The sequence below is a fragment of the Barbus barbus genome (genome assembly GCF_936440315.1).
Source record: "Barbus barbus genome assembly, chromosome: 37".
NCBI lineage: Eukaryota > Metazoa > Chordata > Actinopteri > Cypriniformes > Cyprinidae > Barbus > Barbus barbus.
This window is the reverse complement of record NC_136715.1, coordinates 2,192,501-2,205,132: the sequence shown is the minus strand read 5'-3', so window position 1 is coordinate 2,205,132 and position 12,632 is coordinate 2,192,501. Positions and strand designations below refer to the sequence as shown.

Below are 12,632 nucleotides of genomic sequence, written 5' to 3'. Positions count from 1 at the left end.
AACTCTTATTTTATTATCATCAAGACACTATTTGTTTTTATTAATATTTTTATTAATAGTTAATTAATAGTTTTTTTTTTTTTCATTTTAATTTTAGGTAAAGTTGTTGTGTTTGTTTTATTTTTAGTAGTTTTTCTTTTCTTTCTTTTTTAAAAATATGTTTTTATATTTTTATTAATTTTATTTTAGTTTTAGTTATTTTAGAACATTATGGTAAACTCCATTAAAATGAGAAATTACACTAGCTGAAATAAAAAGTTTTATTTTTTATATTATTGTTTTTATATTAATAATATTTTATATTATTATTATTATTAATTTATTTCAGTAAATGTTTATTTTATAAAATATTTTTTAAATTATTTATGGTTGCAATGAGGATAAATATGGTTGTTTTGTATTTTTAAACCAATTTTAGTCAGTTAATTTGAATCATGCTTCAAATGAAAAGTCATGTCAGGTGCATTGCATTGTGGGAATGCAATTCATTTAGACAATTACAGTTTGTAATTAGAACTGTTTAATCCATCCATTAGGCCAATTTGCACACTGTGCATATTTTATATAGTGCATACTGTAGAAATAGTATGTCTAGTATGCTATTCTTACATAGCCATGATGTTAGACTCATCAGGAGTATCCCATCATTCCTAATGAAGTCTAATTACAGCTGTGATGATGTGCACAGCAGATGACCCCTACATGAACAGCACATCCTGGAAACGTTACAGAGATGTTATTGTCAAAACAAGATGACCAGTGAGGAAATGCAGAAAAGTGCTCATATCCGACCGACATCCTTCAAACTCTAATTTAATCTGATTTCAGAGTAATGCCACCAAAACAGGAACATGTAGGCCACGGTGTAATATATATACAATGTGAATCTGAACAGCCCTGCGGTCCATTCAAGCGGCATATCAAAGTTATACTGTAGATTGCTACAAAGTCTACAATCTATCACGAGGAGCAAACACTGTGAGCTCTGACTCAATGGTTTTATAACGGCAGTAAAACAGCTGATGTGGGTTTACATATGGAGCAGATGTATTTGAACGATATTGGGATTTAAAACACTGGTATGATTTACTGATATGTCAATGTGACAGCAGTTATTCCCATAACTGGTTCTTCGTACATCAAAACTGGGTCAATACAGCATCAAATCAAACTAACTTTAGAAAATTCCTCAGCTAAAATGTTTGAGCTCATTTCAAATTTGATGTCTGCTACAGGTCTCAAAAAAGTTGGCACAGGGGCAATAAAGGGCTGAAAAAGCAAGACATTTTGAAAAGATTCAGCTGGGAGAACATCTAGCAACTAATTAAGTTAATTGGCATCAGGTCTGTAACATGATTAGCTATAAAAGGGATGTCATAGAGAGGAAGAGTCTCTCAGAAGTAAAGATGGGCACAGGCTCTCCAATCTGTGAAAGAGTGCGTAAAAAGGAATACTTTAAAAACAACGTTCCTCAACGTCAAATCGCAAAGGCTTTGCAAATCTCATCATCTACAGTGCATAACATCATCAAAAAATTCTGAGAAACTGGAGAAATATCTGTGCGTAAGGGACAAGGCCGAAGACCTTTGTTGGATACCTATTGTCTTTGGGACCTCAGACGACACTGCATCACTCATCGGCATGATTCTGTCATTGACATTACTAAATGGGCCCAGGAATACTTCCAGAAACCACTTTCGGTAAACACAATCCAAACACAATATATGAACATGTGTCCTGTGGGCCAAGGCTCATTTAAAATGGACTGTTTCAAAGTGGAAAAGTGTTCTATGGTCAGACGAGTCCCAATTTGACATTCTTGTTGGAAATCACGGACCCGGTGTCCTCCGGGCTAAAGTGGAGGGAGACCTTTCAGCATGTTATCAGTGTTCAGTTCAAAAGCCAGCATCTCTGATGGTATGGGGGTGCATAAGTGCATACGGTATGGGCAGCTTGCATGTTTTGAAAGGCACTATGAATGCTGAAAGGTAGATAAAGGTTTTAGAGCAACATATGCTCCCCTCCAGATGACGTGTACTTCAGCAGGACAACGCAAAACCACATACTGCAGCTATACAACAGCATGGCTTCATAGAAGAAGAGTCCGGGTGCTGAATTGGCCTGCCTGCAGTCCAGATCTTTCACTTACAGAGAACATTTGTTTAATGATGTACATTTGGTGCATCATTAAACGAAAAATACATCAAAGTAGACCACAAACGCTTCAGCAGCTAGAGACCTATATCAGGCAAGAATGGGACCAAATTCCAACACCAAAACTTCAGAAACTCAGAATTTTGGCGCCCAGAGATCTTCAAACTGTTTTGAAAAGAAGAGGAGATGCTACACCATGGTAAACATGCCCCCGTCCCAACTAATTTGAGACCTGTAGCAAGCATCAAATTTGAAATGAGCTCATTTTGTGCATAAAATTGTAAAATTTCTCAGTTTAAACATTTATGTTATGTATGTTCTATTGTGAATAAAATATTGGCTCATATGATTTGAAATTCTTTTAGTTTTCATTTTATTCAAATTTAAAAAACTAAATTCTGAATTCCAACATTTCTGGAATTCGGGTCGTATGCATTTGTTTCACTACAAAAAATATCAGAATAATAAAATATCAGAATCACAGAATGACCCAAAAGCCTTTTGAATCAAAAGTCTGGGGTTTTATAAGGTATTTGTTTCTTCTGTTCACCAAAGCTGCATTTATTTGATGGAAATACAGTAAAAATTGTAAAAATATTTTTACAATTCAAAATGACAATTTTCTATTGTAATATATAGTAAAATGTAATTCTGTGATCAAAGCTGAATTTTCAGCATCATTACTCCAGTCTTTAGTCGCATGATCCTTCAGAAATAATTCTAATATGCTGATTTGCTGCTCAATAAATATTTCAGATTATTATCAATGTTGAAAACAGTTTATATTTTTTGCAGAAACGATCGATTTTATTTTCATACATTATATAAATGTCTTCTTCACAGTCACTTTTGATCTATTTAACGCATCCTTGCTGAATAAAATGAATTTCTTTAAATGAAAGTCATACAGATCCTAAACTTTTAAACAGTGTTATATATGTAGGTTTGGGAAAGAAGTATATCTGAGGATGATGAGAAACGCATTCCTGATTATGTCTGATTCATCAGTGATGAACGCCACTCACTACGTCAAACTGAAGTCAATCTCTTTTAAAATGCAGACCAGATATGAAGTTTGGAAACTAAAGTATATACACAAAGAAAAATACTGGTATTCCGGGAAAACAAATCTGGACCAGAATGTCTCATCTAGATGTAATTTATCAAACTGTTGCCATTTATTCTTCTCCTCTCAGGAGCTGAGGAACCATTTCAGCAAATAAGACAAAGCACGAGTTCAAATGTCACACAAACTGCCCTTTTCACTCCGATCAGACCCAATCAGAACTGAGTCACTGGCTGACCGTCTGTGATATGGAGCTCGATGAGCGTTTACTGGATCATTTGTTCAGTGTAAAAGGAGGGTGAGACATGACAAATCAATCACACAACAGCTAAAGACGCCTGAAAACCCTCAAACATGCTCTTTTCTTGTATTCATTTTATGTGTATATGTTTCTTCACTGTAATACGTTAATAAATGTCAATAAGCATCTATTACTAAAGAGACACACTAATGTAAACATCAAGAGTCTGTATATATTTTGTCTAAATGCAATTAGTGTACATAATAGTAATTTTACAGACTAAAAGATGAAAAATATGGATCCCTTTGGAGTTAGGATCATTAATTAATTATATAAAAATTAACGCTGATTATATTATTTTAATAATTGCTGAAAATAATTATATCTGGTAAAAATATATGTAAAAAAAATTGAAATATAAATATAAATTATTAGATTAAATAAACTATATTTACATTGATTTGTTAGAAATTATAATAGTCAGTAATCCATATGCTAATTAACTTCATTTTATCTTAACATATATTTAAATATATATATATATATATACAGATAATTGTTTGTTTATTTTTAAAATTAAGATTAATGTATAGTTTTCATAATATTGCATGATATATTCAATTAATTTCACCCCAATTAATAATTGATAAATTATTTGAAATATAAATTATAGTTTTGCATTGCATTATAGTTTTGCATTGTTTCACATTATTTTCATAATATAGTTAACAAAAATATTATTTAGATTTTTATTTAAGATTAATGCATAGTGTTTTCATAAATTAAATAAGATTAATTTCACCCCATAAATAACATGGAAAAATGATATATATATAAGTATAAGTTCTTTATTGCACCATAACTATGAACTGTGATGACTCTAGGTCAGGGATGGGCAACTTTGATAGTGACGAGGGCCAGAATTTTTTCTAATTTATAGCAAGGGGCCAGATTACTAATCCACATCTACACAATTTTTACATCGTCTTACTCAATCTCCTTTTTATTGAAGGAAAACAAAGTATAATTAATGTAATTTGTTTTTAAAGATAGTATAAACTATAAAACTTGTGCAGTTATACTAATTCAGAAGCGAAACTTTGTTGCAATATTACCCCAACAAGACAATGTAAACATCTTAATTATATTGTCCGTAAATTTGCAACAAACAAATGTACAGATGTTTTACTTTTTATTAGTGGCCTACAGAATATTCTCAAAACAGCCAAAGAGGATAGTTAAAAAGGGGTTATTTAAAAAAAAAAAAAACTCCAAATCTCATATTTATTCAGTGAAATCACAGCCTTTTGAAGTTCAATCGACATATTAATCTACATAGCAATTCTTGTCTTTCCGTCCCCAAAATTAAGACTTTTCATGCCATTTAAGAGTTTTCATGGCCTTAAATTTAAACAATTAAACCCGCGGAAACCCTTAACAGGAACCCCCTAAGAATCCACAGTTCAGTGCAAACATTTCTGTCATGCATTTAGCAAAAAGATTTTGTTTAAGTGCAACTTATGCAAGTGCAACTCTGGCGTCCCGCTGTTTGTGAGCAGTGGAGTGATGGCGATTTAAATAACAATACAGATTTCCAAACAATCTAAACATATGGGTATGCCCTTGAACTTGGTAAAACGATAATCTGTTTACGATCTTGACTGGAAAATACTGTTTTCATGGCCAGTTTTTTCAGTTTTTATTTGCTAATGTTAGTAAATGTTTACGCTAGCGTGCACATCCTACTGCGCTGTTATTAGTAGGTGAGCGGTTGAAAATAGCGATCTCCTGTTTGGAGACAGTATTAACATCATAAACAGGCTTTCCTGTAGCTCAAACAGTAGCGCATGGCGCTAGCAACGCCAAGGTCATGGGTTCGATTCCCAGGGAAAGCAAGAGCTGATAAAATGTAAAAACTGTAACTTGAATGCAATGTAAGTCGCTTTGGATAAAAGCGTCTGATAAATGTAAATGTAAAAGCGATCCTTACGTGATTTACTTTTCAAATGTTTTAAATTTGATCATCCGAGTCTAATATAATCCAGCGGGCCGTACTAAAAGACACTGTGAGCCGTATACGAGTCTCCAGTTGCCCATCCCTGCTCTAAATAAAGAGCACAATATTCTACAAAAATAGCTAAGAAAAAACCTTCTCATCAAAGAGCCTTGTTAATTAGTGGCTGATTTCCATCTCTGGTTTTACTGTGACTGTCATGCAGAGATCTGGTTTGAGGGTCGTTCAGAAACAGCCGCGGGAAATGAGGTCCTGAAGGGGTCGTTAGAAACTCACAGACCACCATCACTGCAGAAACCCAGAACCGCTCACGTGATTATCACACAGAGACGAGCAGAACATCACAGAGACTTGGCAACCACACAGAACACCCTAACAACACCATAGCAACACACTACAAACATGCAACACCATAGCAACACACTACAAACATATGCAACACCATAGCAACACACTACAAACATATGCAACACCATAGTAACACACTACAAACATATGGAACAGCATAGCAACATACTACAAACATATGCAACACCATAGCAACACACTACAAACATATGAAACACCATAGCAACACACTACATTTACATTTATGCATTTAGCAGACGCTTTTATCCAAAGCGACTTACATTGCATTCAAGTTACAGTTTATACATTTTTATCAGCTCTTGCTTTCCCTGGGAATCAAAGCCATGATCTTGGCGTTGCTAGCGCCATGCTCTACCATTTGAGCTATAGGAAAGCCACTACACATATATGCAACACCATAGCAACACACTACAAACATATGCAACACCATAGCAACACACTACAAACATATGGAACAGCATACTACAAACATATGCAACACCATAGCAACACACTACAAACATATGGAACACCATAGCAACACACTACAAATATATGCAACACCATAGCAACACGCTACAAACATACAACACCATAGCAACATACTACAAACATATGCAACACCATAGCAACATACTACAAGCATATGCAACACACTACAAACATATGGAACACCATAGCAACACACTACAAACATATGCAACACATAGCAACACACTACAGACATATGGAAAAGCATAACAACACACTACAAACATAGTACTCAGAACCCAGAACAGCCTGACAACAGGCTTTGCATGGGTAAGCACAAAAACCAATGCATTTATTAATGTAATCACTAACACAATCGTATATACTTTTATATTTATGTTGTTAAGTTCCAGACTTTTATATTGCAACCTGGAAATGACCTGTTATACTGTACACTGACCTGAATACAGTGTGGGTGCAGTCATATTAGATTAGCAGACCTGCAGAATTCTGTAATACGATTGACCGATGCTTCTGTAATGACTCTGATACAACTCACATCCCGTCATACCTTTTACAATCTAATGAAGATGCCCAATTACCACCAGAGACCATTTTTACTTCAACTCTGAGCTTCAGATTTAAGACTTTGAAAAGGTATTTCAATTAAACAATGCATTTTTTTTATTAGAAAGCACAATAAATAACTAAAAAGAAACTGTCGTTTAAGTATCATACAGAAAAATGAGTCAGTGTCATTTTCAGTCTTTCCGAGAAACCCAATTTGAGTTTGACCACCAGATCACCATTGGGTGTATCCTATGGGACCGTGTGACGCAGGACAGATGCTGAGATTCTTCAGTAACGTGAATAATCAGGTGTATAAAAGCACGGTCAGGAGACAGAGAGAGAGACAGACAGACGAGAACTGAGCCGAGGAAACTATTCTTCATCCATACAGGTGTCAGAGATCCTATCCAACCGCACACATCCTGACCGTGAGTACTCTGATTCTTCAGTCTTATTTGTCTTATATAATATATACTGTTAAATAAACGCAGACTTTTAAAAACATTGATAAGCAATAGGTACTTTATTTACAAATTTCACATTTCAAATTTGTGTGCAATTCTTAAAATAAAACATTGTATGAACTTATGGTATTTAGAAACTACATGGGATATTTTAACTTTTATAAATTAATTTATGTAATATATATTGTTAGAAAAATGTCACGTTTCAAATTTATGTGCATTTCTTTAAAAAATGTTGTTTGAGCTTCTGTTAATTGCGGAACTACATGGGATATATTTACTTTTATAAATGCATTTGTTATTCATTATATAATATACATTGGTAGAAAAATGCAAACTTTTAAAAACATTTATAGGTACTTGTGTACTTTATTTACATTTTTTAAACTAAACATTTAAAATGTATGCACATTTATTAAAATAAAATGTTTTATGGTCTTATGTTGACTGGAAACTACATTTAATTCAATTTACATTTTACAAATGAATTTGTTAATCATTATATAATTTATACTGGTCAGAAAAATGCTAAGTTTTAAAAACATTTATGGGTAGTTGAGCGCTTTATTTACAAATTTCACATTTCACATTTATGTGCATGTATTAAAATAACATGGGATATTTAAAAAAATATATAAATGCATTTTAATGATTATATAATATATATTATATAGATATGTGTACTTTTATGAATGCATTTGTTAAGCATTAAAATAAACTGGAAAAAAAGCTTCAAATAACAACTAATTACAGCGCCTTAGATGGATTTTCAATTTTGTTTTTCATGTAATTTTAATCTAAAATCTTGATATTTATAAGAAAACCAAAGCTGTTAATTATCAAGTGCCAGATATGCACACACAGGTAAATTGCTATCAAAAGAAAAGACAGATCAATCTGAATATTCAGTCTAATGCAGATGTTTGTTCTGACCTGGTTTAAATGTCTGCAGAAAGACATGATTTCACTGAGCAGTTGTCAGATGCTCCTCCTGATGTCCGTCTGCGGCATCTTCTGCTGCAGGACTCTTGCACTGCCTGCCATCTCTGCATATCCTGACATCAGGTGAGACATAAAACACTATTCACATCCAGGCATTATCGATCATTTCGTTTTTTGATTAAGATGAATGTATAGTTTTCATAAAACTGTATTATAAATTAAACTAAATTATTTTGTATTATTGTTTTCCATTTAAAATGGGTTTAATTTAAAGCAATATATATTTCTATAATTTAAAAGAAAAATATTTTATATCATTATTGGTTCGTTTTGTATTGTGACAATTTTTATCCAACATTTGCATTATTGTAGTTAATTCAGTGTAAATTCACAATTTATACACATATATTGGTTGCTACACAGACTTCCTTAAAAAAAAAAAAGTTTTCATTTTAATTTCTGAAATTCATTCATAAATTACATTAAAAAATAAATATGCAAAAATTTTATATACTTGTAAAAATGACTGCAACAAATGATCAGTTCTTCAGAACAATCTTATTTGCATGAAGGACATATTTTGTATTTTGCATCTTTAATTCTTTCCAGACCAGGCGCTCTTGATGAAGATGGAGAGGACGACTGGACGAGAGACCCATCACTACAGGATCTGGAGGCGTATAAACTCCTGTATGAACTCGCAAACACCATCGAGAGGTTCGTGAAAACAACACCATGACATTAGCAACAGCTTCCATTTACTGTCTCGTAAAAATATTATAGATCCATTTCCAGAGGAAAGAGTGAAGCTGTAAATGTGATGATGAGGAAGGTCTATTGTGGAGACAAACAACTTTGAATTTACGAGAAAGCACTGAAGACCATCTTACAATAAAATAAAAAGTGTTTTTTATCTGTATTCCTTTTAGACCATCCAGACACGCTGACGGGCTGTTCACGAGCGGATACAGCAAACTGCTCGGCCAGCTGTCTGCTAAAGAATATCTGGAGTCTTTACTTGCAAAGAGAGTCAGGTGAACATGGCCCTACAGTAGATGGCTTAACCTGTTGGACGTGAAAATGAAGGCATTTTATTATTAGAAGTTTAAGTTTACTGTAAAATAAAAGTACAGTTCTGATTTTATTTTATATAAAATAATATTTAGGGAAAAAATCTAAAATAATTATTTTTGCAAAAAAAAAAAAAAAAAAATTTAAAACAATATGTCTAAATAAATTATGTTCCAAATTTGAAACAAAAATTGAGGCTCCTGTGCGATTTTGTTTAGAAGCTATACCAACCCTGAACACATTTTCCAGTCACAAATTTATTCATCTTTTTTTCTCAATATCACTTTTATCATGAAATAACCACTGAATATAGAACCTTGAGACTCTGATACACAATTTGTCAAGACTAAAAAAAGTACATTTTGTAACAGGACACTTGACACCGCCCACTAGGGGGAGGAGCCTGCTTAAATGATCCAAAAGTGCAATTTACATGCTAAACAAAATTTGCGATTTCAAAAATTGTGAATTTTGAGTGTTTAAGATTTTGATTAATATCCAATTTACGATGATTACTAAAATATGTGATGGGAAAATCAAAGCCACGTGTCTAAATAAATTATGTTCCAAATTTGAAGTTGATATTACAAAAATTGAGGTAAGCTTTTAAATGATATATCATTTATGATGACTACTAAAATATGTGATATGGAAATCAAACCCACATGTCTAAATTTGAAGTTGATATTACAAAAAATGATGCTCCCTGAGATTTTGTTTAGGCGCAATACCAAAAATAGCAACCAGGTGAAACTCCACTGAACGCATTCTCCAGACAGATTTATACATTTTTGTCACAATATTGCTTTTATCACAAAATAACCACCAAATATGCAACCTTGAGACTCAGACCCTTCCAAAGATATGCAGTAAATTTTGTAACATGACACTTGGCACCGCCCACTAGGGGGAGGGGCCTGCTTAAAGGCTTTAAAGTACCATTTCCATGGAAGCACAATGTCTGTTTCAAAATGGTTTATACATGACAGTTAACAGGTTAAATAAGTCTGTATGGCAAACTGAATGTGCTAAGTATCTTGAGCTAATGCGGTATCTGTTGTGACACTGATTTAATTAAGCTTTTAATAATGAGGCAGCAGGTGAGTGAACAGTGGGGGTCATTTTTCTGTCTGTCCGCTGTAGTGATGAGCTGGGCATGGAGCAGATGCCTGTGAAACGTCACTCAGACGCCGTCTTCACAGACAACTACAGCCGCTACCGCAAACAGATGGCGGCCAAGAAATACCTCAACTCTGTTCTGGCAGGAAAAAGGAGGTACGGCTCGAAAAAAAGGCGAGCATCACTATTACTAGTGCGATAAAACAGCATAGTCACATAGGATTACACTGAAGGATCCAGAATATCACAGACACTACAAGCAACCACCTGGAACACCTTAGTAATGTGATGCTCACGTGCTGACATTCACCCAAAGCGTGTCTCTCTCTAAAGACAGGATGCGATCGCGGATTCTCTTTCGCATCTTATTGCGCTTGAATGGTCAAACACACACAATTATGCCAAAATGCCAGTCGTGTGGAGTATTCGCGTAAACGCAGTCGGTTATGTGTTAAATATACGTAAACATTTAGGGTAAAAAATGGATGTTTGTCAGTATATTAGATCCGTGCAGTCGGTCTTAAAGTAAAGCAGCCTAATTTATATGCCTCAGTCTGTGTCATTAACGTTCATCAAACAATAAAAGACTCACTTACTGCTCTTGACTGAATCACTTTTGGATCTTTAATAAGATTCAGTTCAAATTTGATTCATACAGTGAAGACTATTCAGTGTTTTAGTTATAAAAATCAAAAACAATACAAATTTCCTATACTGTGATGTAAGATTTTGGTCATATCGCACATGACTAATTTAGAAAAAAATAGTTTTTTGCAGTGTGAATGCATGTAATTGTTCATTATATAAACTATATTATCTATTTTTGATCTGGTTTAGGTGATGCACTCCTGTTCAAACGCTGCCTGTGCTCTTCAACATGTAAGTGCATAAATGTTTTAAGTCTACATGGTACTTGTATGGCTTTTTAAATGAAGAATTATGGCTTAATAATCAATTTGAAGTCTCTGATTGGTCTCTTCTTAATCACATGTAGTTGTCACGTCAAATCTGATGTAATGCAGCTGTTTTCCTGGTGTTGTGTAGGTGACGTGGACGCACAGCTTCAAGATTTCGCCATCATTATATATTCAAGCTTACACTATCTATTACGGCTGAGTTAACAGCTCTAAACACAACACAAACTGAACGAGCGTGTCAGTGAATGAATGAATCAGTGTGAAGGACACGTCTGTTTGTTGTTGGCTGACTAATGCTGTTATGTCTAGAGAAATCTATTTTGACTGCAATCATTCTGGAAAATTGAAATCAAACCAATAAAAAATGATCATGTTTGTAAAAACAGTTTTGTCTGCTGCTGTCAATAAACTTTATTCTGTGCTCAGTTTCACAATATCATCAAATTACCAGAAAAATATCTGGTGGATGTGATTCTTTAAATCCATTTATACAAAAGCTTGATTCTGTCACATGATTAATAATAATAATAATAATATTTGTTTTGTTGTTGTTGCAATTCTGAGTCAAAACATTGTGAGATATACAGTAAACTCAGAAAAAAGATAGAATTAAAAGATGAAAAACAGGGTTAATATTGTTATTATTGACCAAAAATCGAAACTGATGCTAAAATTAATACTATAGTCGTTTTTGTAACTTAAAATAAATGCTCAATAAAATAAAATACAATATACTTTGCACACAATATACCTTAAACAACAATAATAAAAAAAAAAACTGAGATAAATAGTCACAGCTATAATTTTATATATATATATTTATTTATTTATTTTACACATAACCAAACATGCTACACATATAAAGCAAACATAAATAAATAAATAATAAAGCATCTTAACAGTTGCATAGTTTGTATTTATTTCAAGCTTTTATGTTTAAATTTAGTTTCAAATACCTTTTAATATCAGTCTTAAATTGTACAAACATAGGCATTATTTTTTATGACTATTTGTTTATTGTAGAACAAAGCCAGCATACATAGCTTACAATAACTATATACAAGCCAGGGTTTGCATTAAAAGAAAAAAAAAAGAAAAAAATACACTCTAGGGGTGACCACATTTATACACATCTGAAATATCCACTATTTATCTTTCACTATATATATTTATCTAGTTATCATATAAGAAAGTTTAAACATAGGCATTATTATTATTCAATCACGACCGCAGTATCACCATCTATCAGCAGACG

At 33.1% G+C, this 12,632-nt stretch overlaps 1 protein-coding gene across 1 annotated transcript; it reads left to right on the top strand.

Moving 5' to 3' along the window:
* Positions 1–7,205: 7,205 nt before the first annotated feature.
* LOC306856600 (VIP peptides-like) lies at positions 7,206–10,662 on the top strand (the record flags this gene model as incomplete). The annotated part of the gene is made up of 5 exons (XM_079395962.1): positions 7,206–7,292; positions 8,281–8,393; positions 8,880–8,987; positions 9,200–9,304; positions 10,485–10,662. The coding sequence occupies exons 2-5, from the start codon at positions 8,287–8,289 to the stop codon at positions 10,660–10,662; spliced, it is 498 nt and encodes a 165-aa protein (XP_079252088.1). The 5' UTR covers positions 7,206–7,292; positions 8,281–8,286.
* Between the last annotated feature and the right edge of the window lie 1,970 nt (positions 10,663–12,632).